The sequence below is a fragment of the Hyalella azteca genome, unplaced genomic scaffold (genome assembly GCF_000764305.2).
Source record: "Hyalella azteca isolate HAZT.00-mixed unplaced genomic scaffold, Hazt_2.0.2 contig429, whole genome shotgun sequence".
In the NCBI taxonomy this organism is placed as follows: domain Eukaryota; kingdom Metazoa; phylum Arthropoda; class Malacostraca; order Amphipoda; family Hyalellidae; genus Hyalella; species Hyalella azteca.
Genome location: NW_025930780.1, coordinates 144,736 through 160,764, shown reverse-complemented (window position 1 = coordinate 160,764; position 16,029 = coordinate 144,736). Strand labels below are relative to the sequence as shown.

At 37.4% G+C, this 16,029-nt stretch overlaps 1 protein-coding gene across 1 annotated transcript; it reads right to left on the bottom strand.

The window, feature by feature from the left end:
- Positions 1–4,869: 4,869 nt before the first annotated feature.
- LOC108672641 lies at positions 4,870–14,672 on the bottom strand. The gene is made up of 5 exons (XM_018160352.2): positions 14,605–14,672; positions 11,883–12,792; positions 11,119–11,253; positions 9,361–10,604; positions 4,870–5,903 (listed from the first exon to the last, which is right to left on the bottom strand). The coding sequence occupies exons 1-5, from the start codon at positions 14,626–14,628 to the stop codon at positions 5,640–5,642; spliced, it is 2,577 nt and encodes an 858-aa protein (XP_018015841.1). The 5' UTR covers positions 14,629–14,672; the 3' UTR covers positions 4,870–5,639.
- Between the last annotated feature and the right edge of the window lie 1,357 nt (positions 14,673–16,029).

Here is a 16,029-nt window from a genome sequence, read left to right as displayed (position 1 = left end):
TGAAGAAGACTGTAGTTTCGTAAATTGTTTTAAGTTTAAATTCTAGCTGTTGGGATTTTTTACCAGTCCAGTGCTTCGTGTTGCGTATTGATTGCTCAGCAAGTCGATACGTGTTGTTGAGAGCACGTGTTATGCAAATCACGTACATGTCAAGTAGTCCTGGTGTAAATATTGATGTGAATAATGCCACTGTTATACCATATGCTTCAGGCGGCATCACAATAAATAGGAGAAACAAATTTAACAAACTGTATAGTACTGTCACCACAGGCGCTATCATGTACATCGGATGTCCTTCAAACTTGTGCTGCTGAAGAGACAGTAAAAAGTTCCTCAACTTTTCCTTTTCACGGACTGCTCGAATGTAGATCCCGAGAGTGTACAGATGCATCATCAGGTACGGAAATGTGTAAATCCGGAACCACGGCGGGAGGCTTTGTCCGAAGTAAAACCATAATGTGTAGAGTGTAGCCGCAAAAGTTGCCGTTGCGTGCAATAATGTGAAAAATAGTTTTGTTTTGATTAGTTTGCTGATATCTTCGATAGAGAAGATAAGGACTCCATTCACTGACAAAACTGTGTGTATCAGCCAGAAGTGAGACGTGACGTCCGCCTTTCGACGATGAAATTCTCTTTCGGGAGCTGATTGTGACGAATCCCGGCATTTCGTTTCCTCGTCGCTATTGCGCGGACTAACGTCGTTGCCGAAGACCACTGAACATGGACCGCTACATCCTTTCCTAAAACTGCTGTTGAGACGTGACCTCCGTCTGAAGGAGCTGACACTCGCACAGTCTAATTCTTGAGATGGACCATCAGAAGGCCTCCTGCCGGGCGAACTTTTTTCAGCATCATTTGGACTCAGAGTGGGAAGATTGTTGGCAGCGAGGACCAGTTCATCCTTCCAGTTACCCATGCTATTCGACCTTCGTTTTAATCCTGTTTGTTCTTCAGCTGAACCGTTCCACAGGTTACTTCTTGAAATAGTCGAGTTGAGAATTTTTTCATTCATTGTATGATAGTTGTTTCCCTTAGAAATATCCTTGATAATTGCTGATGTCAGCCACTGGAATTCCTCCTTCGTTTCTATCGTAAGGTTCACTCTAGAATTAGACGATTCTTTCTTTAACAGTATTGACTTGGCATCATCAGTGTCAACGGTCGAATGCTGAATCTCGTTTTTTCCAGCTTGCAAAAGATTTAGAGTTTTTAATGTTGAGGTATCAGCGGTTTTTGCGTTTCTAAAAAGTTTTCCGACATCTTGCAAGTAAGTGTCATGAGCTTCGATTTTTTGTTTTGACTGAGTTTTCGAGTTTCCTGCAGCCACGCTCAAACTATCATCATGATTATTGTTGTTCCTTCCCATTGTTATGGAAGTTTCATCCCTTTGCAATATATTATGAAACCTGACCTTGCTTCTGAAACAAATTCCTTGATCTGCATCGTATTCTTCTCTTTCTTTTGATCCTTTTTGCCTGTTTACCTCACAGGCTATGTGGAACGCAAGAACGTTATCGGACATTTCCCTTGCTGATTCTTTGAGAGAGTCTGTAGCTCCTTCAGTGATCAATGTAGTCGTTGATTCTAAATTTAAGATATTTTTTTCTTTGCCCGTTTTTATTTTTTCCACTGCTCCGTCAACCTTTGTTTCTGTAATCACCTTATTTATCGTGTTGGGTAGTAGCACAGTTCCATTTCCGACATTCTGCCTCTCAAACCTGGCTGCACAGCCAACGCTTGTACTTCCATTTTCATGCTTGTACATTTTTTCATTGACCGTTTTATCCTCTTCCGTAAGTCAAATTATTCATCACTCGATCCCAAGCCAAGCGTTCGTTGCTGTTTTCCAAATCTTTTTCGCTATAAAAAAGAGATATTGTTCCATGTTAATCAAACCCAACATTTTTGGTTATTTCCCACATTTATCTCCATCAATTATTTAATATTTCAGGACTGAATTTGCTTTGATATATTTCATCCTTTACTTGCAGAGACTTTAATTTATTTCTGCAAGTGCTTTCATACACCTCGCGGCCTTTGTCTACTTACCTGCCAATGGACGGCAGTAGTGCAAAATGTTCACTCAATTTTCTTACACTAATATATTCTATATTTTTTTGTACCGTTGTGAACTGCTTGTTACAGTACAGTAGGCATTTCTTGCTTAGCTCAGATTATAATGCAATGGATGATTAACGAGTTATTTTAATTCTTACAATGAATTCTGTTTAGAAATAAGCTCGATTATTGTATTATGTATTACCAATTATTATCGTTAGTTGTTCAATTTCAATGTTGTTCAATAGTGGTTCAATGTTCATTCTTTAAAGTTACCATATTTTTTCTGTATTTAGTTCTGTGTTGAAATAAGATAAGAGATTGTATTTTTAATACTCGTTCAAATGATTAACGTAATGAATAAATTAAAGAAAAATTAATTTTTTTACAAAATAACGTGAATCTGCTTCAATAGTACAAAGGCAAATCGATACTATTTCATATCTTAAAGTCACTTTGAAAACTGATTGTTATTCTATTTAATTAAACATTTATTATTTATATAAATTAAAACAAATCAAGTCACTAGATGGAAATCCCTGTACATCTCTATAACTGACTGTAATAGTGATGGAAATGTTCTGAAATTAAGGCTTATGCGTCCTTCGTAAGCGATTCAACTAATGCGCTGAAAATTTTCAGATTTTTAACACGTAAATTTAGTTAAAACGCACATTATTTTAGCTCAAATTTTAGAGAGAATAATGCGCTGGAATACAAATATTTATGAATACGTTCAGTTTCAAATTTATGTTATGTCCAGATATGGATAATGTTCTAGCCCATTTCATTTTTTTGTTTTTAATTCAACGCTCTAAATAGCTAGTATTTTATAGTTTGGATTATAGACGAATAGACAATCAGGAAAACCTATAAATATACTGACAATATTTACTGTAGTGTTTTAAAATGAAATATTTTCGTAATATTTTCATATAAATCGGGTAGCCAATTTGAACTAATGAAGTTCAAATTCGATAAAAAAAAAATTAAAAATTAGATTTGATAAAAATCGATAAAAATTAGATTTGATGTTAGCTAATAATCGCAACACGAAACAATTGAACGATGGACCCTTAGCACGACGAAGCTGCCGCAGTTGTTGGGGCTGTGTTTTATAAGGCTTTCATCTTTCTCGTATCGTCGTGATGGTCGACTTATCGTCATGATGATGGACATATCGTGATGGATTTATCGTTATTATGGACACGCTTAATGTGTGTGTAGCTGATGGTATCATAGAACTCGAGTACTGAACAAACTTGGTCATCAAATTTATCGATGAAATCAGGTAGCGAAATCATACTTGATTTAATTACGATTTTTATTCACGGTATTCAGTAAGCCCTGATTTATATTCAAGTTTTTGCACTTCTAGCGCGTTGATCCATCAAAAGCTATTTTGATGTTGTAATATGTAAATAGTTGATATATAAATATCTTCACATGTTCATTAGAATACATGAATGCATGTGAACTCAAATACAGCATCTCAATTTTTTCTATCATAAGCGCTATACCTTTCACTGAATGGTGGATGCGTATCTGTAAGGAAACATTATGCTCACTATTACTGTCAGAGTATAACTGTCAGCTAATAATTGATTATTTGTACTATGCATGTAGTTTTTAACGATGTAGTTTATTTTACAGAGTCGTGCCATGAAAAACAACCCGTATAATTTTAGGCATTCCCAACTTATTCTATATTAAAGCAGTATTGGAAAACAAGCTTGTGAGATATCCAGCTTGTTATGTTTTCCTTTCTAATGGGCAAGATAATGTGTTTTCATTAACCACACCGACCTTTATCGTTTATCAACGTGCTAATGGACCCTGATTGAGTTAACGTTGAATATTCTTCGTTCTGGTACGGAAACATTATTATTATATTATTGATGTTATTAATATTATTATTATATTAAATTATTTGTGTATTATTATTATATTACATTATTTGTGTTATTTCTCGTATGTTTCTTCATATTTGGTAATGACATGGGTTTTTAAGAGCAACATAACAAGCACTATATACGAATATAGAATCAGCTAATTTCTCTATGGGAATTTAAAGCTTAATAATGTTCTTAACATGCGAGGAATGCGTCGAAAGATTTTTACAATCATGAGTTCATGCAGCGCCTAATTCAAAATCATGAGCTCAGTGCCTTATTCAAAATCTGTGAATCTTGATGTACTTATCAAGTTTGTGCCATGTTATAAAATTTGAATAAGTATTGAGGACTTACTTATTATGCACTTTCATATAGATTAAAATATTCTATATACCGAAACTTAATACATACTAACTCTATATCAACTATTAACTTAATACTAAGCTCACAAGCGCTCACACGGCCGCTGTGAAGCTCAATAATTAATGATGATATAAAAAATTTATGAAAATATTCCAAGGAATTAAAACACCATCCTCTTGAGAAATTTTTATGATGAAATTTTACTACCACGTATAAAAGCATCTCAACCGCAAATAATTCAGTAACGAGGCCAATTGTTTGGCTGAATGATGTCATTTATGGTGAGTCACTTAATTTAGGCTTCAAAAATGGTTATTCAGAAACTACACTGGTTATTTAATTAATTAGGAATCAAATTTTAACTCAATCATCCATCATCAATTCTATAATTTATTATTTTACGTTTACCTTTAAAATGTTGATCCTTAAATTGTGGTGAATCAATAAAACTTCAAAAAAAGGATGTTTAAAAATACACTGATCATTTAGGAATCAAATTTTGACTCAATGAACCATCATGAATACTAAAATTTATTATTTTACGTTTACCTTGAAAATTTTGACGTGACATCTGCTTAGTATTTTGCATTTTTATTTGAAACAAGAGAAACTGCATCGAAAAAGTGAAGATCGTGACATGAATGCGATCAGAAGGCCTTAATCACTATACGTGAGCTGTTTTGAAATATAATTTTGACTTTTTGACAACACGTAAATCACGAATTAAATATCTCTCCTTCTATTAAATCCTGCTTTAATTTCAGCCAGACACTGAATTCTGGAGTGGCAGAAATGCCTCTTTAAAAGGTTGTATTTTTCACAATTGACAAAGAATACATTCAAGTGTTCTCGACTTATCCCATTTGCTGCATGTATGAATGAGTGAAAAATTCTCTATTCAATATTCGAATAAATTATTTAGCTGTGATTGGCCAAAAAATACTACGCATAATATACGAACAAACTATAAGCACTTAAATCAATTATGACTTCTAGGTCTGACTATTATTAGCAGATTAAAAGTCTGAATTTCTCTTCCCCTTGTACTTTACTCCTGGAGAGAACAAACAATTAAACGTTCATTCTTTCGTAACAATGCGATAGTTTATTGAGTTAAAATTTAATGAGAAGCATACATCAAACATGACATAAGGCTGTATGTGAGACATCAATCCAAAAACCATTTTGCGATTTATACTAAAATTCAATTTCATTGTCTATCATTTCTACCGTAAAAATCGAAATCTATTACAAAATAAATGACAATCTAACTCATCATCACAACCTTCATTCATTACTCACTCCCTTCAAATCGTCCATTCATTATCCAGCCAACTCAGGCCTTGCGGGCAAGTATTCCACATTAGCCTGAAATCCAGAGAATTTATCAGCCGTGTAGGAAACTTTTCTGGTGATGCCGTCTGGCTGAACGAGCGAGTAACCACCAACAACTGTCCCGTCGGCGAGCCTCGCCTCATGCGCCGCCTTATGGTCCCCGGTGCTGGGGCTGTGCACCGCGTAATGGTACGTGTATTCCTTCTGATTTTCACCGCTGCCCGGGGCGACGCCAGCGATCCACGGCCGATTCTAGGAAGAAAGTTTTAATTATTCGCGTTTTGTTTCAGCCTCAGGTAGACAACGTGTTGTGATACGTTGTACGTGTCGTTGAATAATTTTTTACGTTTCTCTGATAAGCAACGTATTCTGTAGTAGCCAGACTGTTCAGTGTGTGCAATAGCTGTGAAGTTTGCTTTGTAAGTGCTACAGAATATTCAACAGGAGAAGAAACAATAAACCCAGTCGTCTAATAGCTAGATGATCAATCAAACTAATGTTCAATGGTTTAATTACGAGGTTGTATAAACATTTATTTGAGTCCAGTACATGACAATCTCTGGACGGAATTCATCCAGAAATATTGAATTTAGGTGGAAATTTTCAAACTATTATGTCGTAGTTTCGATCCGGTTTAACCCTTTGTATGCTGACAGTAATTCTTGTCACTTAACTCATGGCTATGAATAGCATACACGACGGTTAATGCATCTATAGGCGATATTCTTAACCATCCGGCCTCAACTTAACCACCAAGATTTTTAAATCATTTGGCCACCTTGCCGATTTAGACCAGAATTTTCTGAACCAATTGCTGGTTTCGAGCCCCCAACTCGCTGCTCTAATCTTGGCGACCAGAACCATACTTTCAAAACTCGCTAAGTGAACGTAATCACTTACGCTCTATTTTCTTGTCTATGATTTGTGGATTTTGCTTGAAAGGCGGTCAACGATTGGCTAATGAACTTACGATCTCTTAACTTTTTTTGAAAGTATGGGCTGAAGCATTCACTTAACCCAAGCATTATCATTCCTTTCGACACGAATAGAATTGACGACAATTAATGTATCCTTACACAGAAGACACTAATCCGAAAATAGCGCAATATATCATAAAAATTGACGATTAGCTGCTTTGAGCGCAAGTGCGTGGTAGACGTTACAGCGCGTGAAGTGTGTCGCCCACCTACACTTCCCGGACCCGCCTCAGCATCGGCCTTCACAGTCACGCTCCACGCGAGCATCTAATTTTACATACGCGCTACGACAGGAAGCCTTCAATGCCTGGCTGATCTCGTGGCACACTTGCTTTCCATAGTCAATATTCTCGCCTCTGTTTGGGGATAGCGTTAATGATGTCCAGAGTGTCCTTTTGTCTTGTATGTGTGTGTGTGCTTTGAGGGGTGACTTGAGGGGTGCTGTGAGAGGTGCGTGGATATGTGCTCTGAGGAGTGCTTTAAGAGGTGCTGTGAGGAGTGCTTGAAAAGCGGCGTTGAATACAAGAAATTTGGCTCAAAAAAAATTACGCATCAGGGATTTTCCACACAAAAGACGCAAAACGCGATTTGTTTCTGCATTTGCACCCGTATCATCAGCTATGTACCCTATTTCTGATATCACAACCATTAGTAAACCTAAAACTTGCTTTCCATAGTCAATATTCTCGCCTCTGTTTGGGGATAGCGTTAATGATGTCCAGAGTGTCCTTTTGCCTTTATGTGTGTGATTTGAGGGGCGCTTGAGAGGTGCTGTGAGAGGTGCTCTGAGAAGTGCTTTAAGAGGTGCTTTGAGGAGTGCTTAAAGTGCATTGAGGTGCTTAAAGTGCATTTGAGGGGTGCTTGAGAGGTGCTGAGAGGGGTGCTTGCGAGGTGCTCTGAGAAGTGCTCTAAGAGGAGCTTTGAGGAGTGCTTAAAGACAATAAATTTTGGCTCAAAAAACATGACTCATCAGGGATTTTCCACACAAAGGACGCAAAACGCGATATGTTTCTACATTTTGCTCCCGTATTATCAGCTCTGTACCCTATTTCTGATATCACAACCATTAGTAAACCTAATTACGCTACGTGATATGCTGAAGGTAATAAGCGCAGTCTGTTTTATTATCGAACGGAAATTCCCTTGTGAATATTGCCCATTTAGGAAGGTTACTGCGTTATTCCCAGGCTCGGTCGTTCACAGGAATGTAATTATATTTCAAGAAGTTCTATAGTGACGTGCCTCAACTTCAAATGTAAATTACATACTGGATTAAAACTAGCATTTGACGGTAAATTCATAATCCAACTCGCAGCTGCAGCGGACATTACAGCATTAATGGACCAATTACTTCATGCTAATGGATTTTCAAGGAATTCTACTTATTTACAGTAACGAATATTTGACGCATTTGTTAATTTTAATTAGAACTAATATTTACTGCTTCTATTTGTATGTTCGATTCACATTTCTTAATCACGATTCATTTGATTTGGCTTGAAAATTTTCAAGGAAGTTTATCTGTTGCGATGCATATACACAGACATATAGAAATGTCTATACGTATCAAAACATGCAAGTCTCTGTGTGACCCATATAAAAACATATAGAGACAGCGATGTTGTTTTTAAATATTCTGGCAAAAAAACTTCCCTGATAACGACGACCAAGAATAGCCACGCAACAGCTAATGAATTAACGATAAAATAAAACATTCTGACAGCTTCCGGCTCGAGAAATCCTTGTTCTCTTTCAGCTTAAAGTGATGGCAGGAACTCCAGCGAACGGGTCCAGGAGTAAACTATTTATTATCACGTGCTAGAGTGAAAAGCATTCAGACGCCTAGACATTGCACATGATTCATGAAACTTGTAGTCAAAGCCAACCTTCCTTTGGTTTCCGGTAGTCAATCTTCAGATGTAGCAAAGGACAAAGTTTCAGAAGTATAGATTAATACATCCGGTTCTGTCATCACCAGAAAATAATGAGTTCTTAATGTGAAGACGTCGCAGTAATAAAATTAGAGTAAAAAAATAGACTGAGTAATAAACACAGCTACAGGAAACGCACCGAATGACGTCATCACGTTAAACAATTCCTCGTTTGCTTACCGACCGTGAACCTGACTCGGCCCACACTGCTGCTCTGAAGACCGGAATCTTCGCATGCATGCGCGATTTTTTAACCAAATAAAAAATTGTTAATTACGTAAAACAATTTAATTTTTTACTTTTGTATACTAAAATAATATTTTTTACGGCGCGTTAAGTAAGATTCATGGTTTGAGCAAGGTTAAAAATCGTCATAAATCTGTTGCATATATAATTATGCACGAGGTAATTTTGATTACGTTAAGATTAAATTTGCAGCTCTTGCTTGGTTCGGTATTTCTTTGGGCCTCTTTAATAAATGCGTTTATGAATATAAGGTGAAGTTTAATGTTCGTTATCAATCGAATATAAAACGATCGCATCGCTTGGACTATTGACAGGCAGTAGAATTCTGCTTCCTCATTATTAACAGTTTGTGCTGTGATTGCACCTAAATATCGGCAAAAAACGCAAATTCTGATTCACTTCTGTTCGTGAGCGTCCCATGTACTTTGACACCATCGTCGGATTTTAGTTCGATTATTCACGGAAAAATCATAATAATTGCACCGAGGAAAATTTTTATCTCCTTCCTATTTTTCTGGGGGGGGGGTTGAAGCTAGAGATTCATAGTGCACTCACCTTGTTATTTCCGTGGCTGAGATGCTCCCCGGAATGGTACTGGGAGCTGTAGTCCGTGAGCTGGTTGAGGTTTTGATCAAATCTGGTTAGGACGTTCGGATTCTGCCGAGGTCGATATCTTGACGACCCTCGCCCAGAATGAGGGCCTTTGACTTTCGAGTACTCAGTCTCTATAATCGGCGCAATGGTGCTGGAGAGAAATGGTCGAAGAGTTGTTGAGAGGAAGGGTCTTTCTGAAGGCCTGAAAGTGCTTGCGCTGAAACTCTGAGGAGGAAAGGCCGTGGTGGGCGAAAACCTCAAAGAGGAAGGTGTCACTACTGCAGTTTCTTCGTGGATGATATGGAAAGGTCTAGGAGTAGTGTGGGTGATGACAGTGTTTTGTCCTCCTAATCCTATTAAAGGATTTATCTGGTCAGATTGAGTGGGAGAGGCAAAATTGAAATATGTTGAAGGATTAAACGAATCGCGTAATGTGGTCGGGCGTAACGATGCTGGCCTGAGAGCAAATGAATTTCCTCTGTCGTTATTTGCGATTGATAACAGGCTATCGTCATGAGAAGTGATAATAGGTCTCCCTGTGACATCGAACGAAGGGAAAGCTGATGGTTGTCTGACGAAAATATTTGAGTTTATTTCACCTTCATCGAAGAACTCGTTCTGAAATGGAACCTTCAAATTTGGTTCTCGTGGTCTGACAAACGGAGAAAGATGTTGGTTATCAACGTTAAGGAAGTGATCTCGAGTCAAGGGCCGGCGCTGATCATTTTGAAAAGTCGTAATGCTCTCTAATAGCGACGGTGCCGCTGTTGGTCGATGAAAAATAGTCCTGTCGTCAGCAAATGCTGCCAGCTGCCGAGGCGAAAATGCAAAATTGTTATCAGTAATTCCCAATAACCCTGGCGATAGGGTCGAAAATGATACTCCCGGTGATGGTGTTACCCCTAGGAAGTTGTTGTCATGACGAATGAAAGGATCATTTTGGTGGAAAATCAGATTATTGCCTCCGAGATAAGGCTGCAAAAAATTGCTTCGGCCGGTTACGGGAAGGAGGCCTCCTTGGGATTCGAAGAAACTTGCTAGATCCCCTTGCTGCTGATTTAGCAGGTGCAGGACTGAGTGGTCATCTCGGGGGTGTGGCACGCGTTTTATTTGTCCGTTGTCGCCTTTAGCTTCAACGTCAATGCCAGCTTCGCTGATGAAACTGTGATGTGGTCTCACTATTCTCTCGGAATCCAAAAACGATTCTGAGAATCATAAGAAGAAAATAGAAGAATTTTAGAAAATTATTCAATGATTATAAACTTTTATAAAAAATTAGGGAATGAAACAAATTAACAAGTTGTTTTTCAAATTTAAAAATAAACACATCACGAAAATTGTATGAATATGTTCCCTATAACTCAAATAGCTACATAAAAAAACTTGAAAACAAAATTTTTATTTGTGTATCTTCAATGTCTGTCATTTCAACTTGTGACTTCATGATTAAATAGTCGCTCAAGATATTTTTTTAGACATTCTACCTCTTATTGTTGGTTTCTCGTTCATAATGCTATTTTAATTTCTGCACCTTAACGAAAATTTTCGTTTAGTTTCATGCCAGATTTAGCGCAGGATCAAAAATTTAAAATATATAAAATGCTACGGTGAAAAAATTATGATATAAATTTTGCAACAAAATAAGATTCCATCTTGCTTAATAAAATTAGCATGAAGTCTTATCGTAATTTATAAAATTATTATAAGATAACATCATACTTTTAACTCCGGCGCTGTCGAGTGCCTTGGGCTGGAGCTTCATGAGCATAGGCTGCTTGCCAGGCTTTGGCGTCCGCACGCGCACGTCGAACGCTGGTCGCTCCGATGACTCGGCGCTACTCTTGGCAAGCAGCTCTTAATAGTGAAGAAATAGGCGTAAAATTTTCAATTGTATGAGTGATTAAGCCGCTATTTATGTATTCCTATGAAGTAAAATGTTTGAACCTAGCATCCGTGTGGACAAACTTTTTATAATTAGGGGTGGACAAACTCTTTCATTATTTTTAAACATGATTGTTATCAATGGACCGCACGTACTGAATTGTACTCGTAAATATTCTGTATTTTTCCATTATGATTCACCTCTAAACTGAGCCATTTGCCCAAAGTTATCACCGTTTATATGTCATTCGAAACTCAGAAATTTCGTTTTTTTTCTTAAAACATTATTATTTTAATGTAGATAATTTAAGCCTATTTTTGCACTTTAGCTGGCTTCTGTTTCAGTTTCAGCTATTTCAGTTTTCGCATCAAAACATGCAAGCATTATATAGCTGCGTAATTAAATCTAAAAATAAATATTTGAAAGACTTATAGTTGCCTAATCAAATATAAATATGAATATTTTGAATAATTACAGCTGCATAATGAAATCAGGATATAAATATATGAAAGGATTATAGCTGCCTAACCAAATTCAAATAAAAATATTTGAAAGAACTACAGCTGCTTAATTGAAATATATTTTTACACTGGGTACTTACCATCAACCAATTGATGTTGTTCAGCTAAAGCTGCTTCTTTCAAAGCGTTCTTTTCTTGGAAATGTTGTTTGACAGCACCGCGTTCCAGGTTGGGAAGTGGAATGAAATTTTCACGGCCTTCCACCCCAGGCGGAGGAAACACAACAGGGAAGAGGTCGTCCAATGGACCGAAGACTTGTGGTGATGGTCCTGATAAGGGTTCGTTGCCGGACAGCGCCGTGTTTAATTGAGAAGTTTTGAATGTTTGAGATTCTGGCATCTCATTTACGAATTTTTCATCTTCCGTGACTGGAGAGGCAGTAGCCGTTGAAGAATCAATTTCCGCTGCGTTAGTTGGCGGATATGAGGTCTCGACATGAAGGCCATCAGCAACGGTCGTTTGTGTCTCTTTTTCCGGATCAGTTATTTGTAAAGTGTTTGCAGTAACAAACTCTTTTATACTGTCTTCGATTTTTATTTGTTCATCATTATTTTTTCCTGTAGTTGCATCCGATTTTTTCGAAAAATCCTTGGGCGAAGTGGGATCTAGCACCAAGTTATCTTCTTCATTAATCAACTCACTTGCACTTGAAGTTTTCGGTTCTTCCGTTGCTTTCGGAGATGTAAGAAACTTTATCAACATGGATGATACCTTAAAGATTCCTTCAGGTTGATGGGAAGCAGTCGAGGTCTCTGTCTCTCTCTGCTCTGAGTTGCTGGGCTTCAGAGAAGCAGTCGAGGTCTCTGGCTCTCTCTGCTCTGAGTTGCTGGGCTTCAGAGAAGCAGTCGAGGTCTCTGGCTCTCTCTGCTCTGAGTTGCTGGGCTTCAGAGACGCAGTCGAGGTCTCTGGTTCTCTCTGTTCTGACTTGCTGGGTTTCAGAGACGCCGTAGTGCCGACCACCACCAACAGCAGCAACAGCAGAACCAGACGCTGGAAAAATGTTTATCAGAGAGAATAAGCTATCCAACAAATTAAAAGAAAGAAAAAAAACTGAGTATATTTCTCATAAATTATCTTATTATTTGCGTTTTTGCGTTTTAAATTCTTGGTTAACTTGCAATCTAAGGAAACTAATGCTATAATAAAATCATAAATCTCAACGGAAAGTTATGAGCCAATTCTAAAAAGTATGAGGTATATTTTATTTTGTTCCATTAGACAGGGGTGTATGATAATACAACGGGAAACACAGTAAGAACAAATTGAGTTACATTGGAAAAAAAAAGTTTTTAATAATTAGCCGGAGCTGTCCAATAACACACAATTTCCTTACAAATTTTCTGAACAAATGGCTTCAACAACTTAACTTAATCACATGCGTTGATAGCCTAAAATGAACATAATAAGAATGATACAAATTTGAACACTGCTATAGGACAACAGATTAACTATACTCTTTTGATTAATTTGTCACTTAAATATTAAATTAGTTTCAAACAAATATTAAATTTAATTTATTTAATAATTCATAATAATTTTTAATTTATCATAATTTCAATTACTTCATAATTAATTTATTTTTAAAAAATTCAATATAATACCAGCGCTCTATAAATATTCTACGCTGAAATCACGTTCGACATCTGGCAAGATCTGTCGGCAATGTTTCAGCACATATACCTGCTATATTGTTATAGAGTAAGAGTCTGTGTTATCTCCCTAGCATTACACAGGAACTGTGTTCCTAGCAGTAACCTTGGTCACCCTAAGATTGCATATGGCAATTTGGTGCTCTTATCTATCTTTTCACACATGAGGTCGTTCTTTATCGAAGTCCTGCTCAGTTCACACTGCAGGAAACCCTTTAGATAATTCGTCCTTGTTAACTAATTTGCAGGTATTTTCTCCAGGTATTTATTAATCAGAGAAAAAATCGATTGAATCAATTGAGATTCAATGAAGAAATTTAGGAGGCTGACATTGTGTGTAACTAAATGAAATAAAGTATATAAGGGGGGGGGGGTTTCCAGAAACACGTTTTTCATTGTAATTAAGGTAAACAAGCACTGTGCTGTAATTTTGAACACTGACCTCAAGAACATTGCCACTTAGCGTGAAATCTAACATTCATCAATAACAAAATTAGCTGCAGCACATGAAGGGCTAACGCACTTCATGTGCTGCAGCTAATTTTAATACTAATTCTAAAACTAATTCATTCTGTCAAAACGAATGTTAATATTTTTGATTGTCGCTGTACCGCTACCCTTGCATTTCATAGTTTGTAGGACTGTGTGGATGTCTCAGCCCGTTTTACAGCTGTATTTAATAAATTGGAAACTGATAAACTTTAGTGATTAATAGATTAATATAAATTGCGTCTTTTTATTTAATTAAAGAAAAAATGAAAACAGATTAATTGACTGCATTATGCCCCATTTGGACAGACACTTTACGTTTCTTTATAATTTAACGCCTAAATGCACACACTCGTGTTCGTCATTAGGTACCAAAAACGAGTGCTTGTATTCACGCCAAGAATATGAAATATACTGGAATCACTCATTAAGCATTATAGCAACAATGGATTTTCATGAATTTATTAATTCATCGAAAGGTTTCACCTCGTCAATTATTTCATATGACGAGATTACGCATGTAATCCCGTAGAATAAAATAGAAATATCGGCACTGAAGAAATAGGCCCGTGGTCTGTTGCCATATATAGGCCATAATCTCTATTCTGCTACTGAGAGACTTGCTGCTTTCATCACTATTGAAAATTCAAGCCCTTATAAGTACCTTAAATACACGTGACGTAGTCATGACTAGCGGATAGCAAAGACACGCGTGCTCTCACATACGCTCACTGATCGTCACTTGTCTGCTCACGAATCGCGCGTACGGTTTTACTCACCGACCGACCTTGATCTGCTAACCGACCGTTGATTATTACACCGGATCCTTACTTCTGCACACCTCGCCGTATCCTTACTTCTACACACCTCGCCGTATCCTTACTTCTGCACACCTCGCCGTATCCTTACTTCTGCCCACCTCGCCGTATCCTTACTTCTGCACACCTCGCCGTATCCTTCCATCTACACAACTCGCCGTATCCTTCCATCGTCATCCTCAGAGAAATGAAGGCTACCTTGTTGAAATTTCGGTGCACTTTTCCCTTAAGTGGGCCATCCTAACATAATTTGACCCAGCAAAAGAGCGTATATGTGCTACGTCTGCTCTTAATTTGGCTCTGTGTAAGAAAATCTGTCATTTGGATAATATGACACATTTCTTTGTCTGAGTGCACCGGCTCGTCACTCCGTCCTAACCATGGTTGAATTAATACAGTATTAATTCAACCATGGTCCTAACGGTTCAGGAACAAAAAGCCTAATGTGATCCAAAGCAGTCACAGTTGAGTGCGATGTCTGTTGCTTATTTGCTTCCACCGGCAACAAGTAGCTTGTCTGAACTTTTTTCAGGGAATATAATTTGTAGGTTCGTTTATATAAAATTACGCATCCGTGTTTCTGCAGTCCGTATGCTAGATCTCGCTTGCACAGGACTTCAGTATTCATTTAATAATAAATAAATAAATAATTTAATAATTTTTTGCACAACTATAGACGATTATCTGTATTGCCAAAACTTCTTTATCTGCCGTGCTTTTAAAACGTGACCAAATACAAGACGCAGCCTAAGTTCCGTTACATACATACATCCGTTACATACATCCCCAAAAACAAGACACAGGCCACATCAGGCCTACACTTCAGCGCCGAGATCACTATGTTATAGCGGCCTATTTCTGGAGAATGATTGGTTAGTTTGGCTAGAAAAGCCTTCACTGATAGGCTGACGGATTTCCGAGCTATAAACTAATAATTATAGTACATCCCCTGAACAATAATATTGCTCCAAATTACGACCTGTTTATGATTTAAGCGCAAATTTATCAAGTGCGAATTACCCACGGCTAACCGCACGTCCTGAAACGTCGAGCACCTGCCATCGTGGGAGCCTTCAGCTTCAATTGTACAAGTTTTGGCCGGGTTAGTTCACAATTAATTCAAGTAATAACAAGGATTAATATAAACCTTTATTACATCGACTGTCGTCATTAATATTTGTACTTAAAGACCTGGTAACGAGAGATACCGCCAGTAAACAAACAAATAAAATGCAATGTGTGAAATTATATGCAATTCGAACTCACGTAAT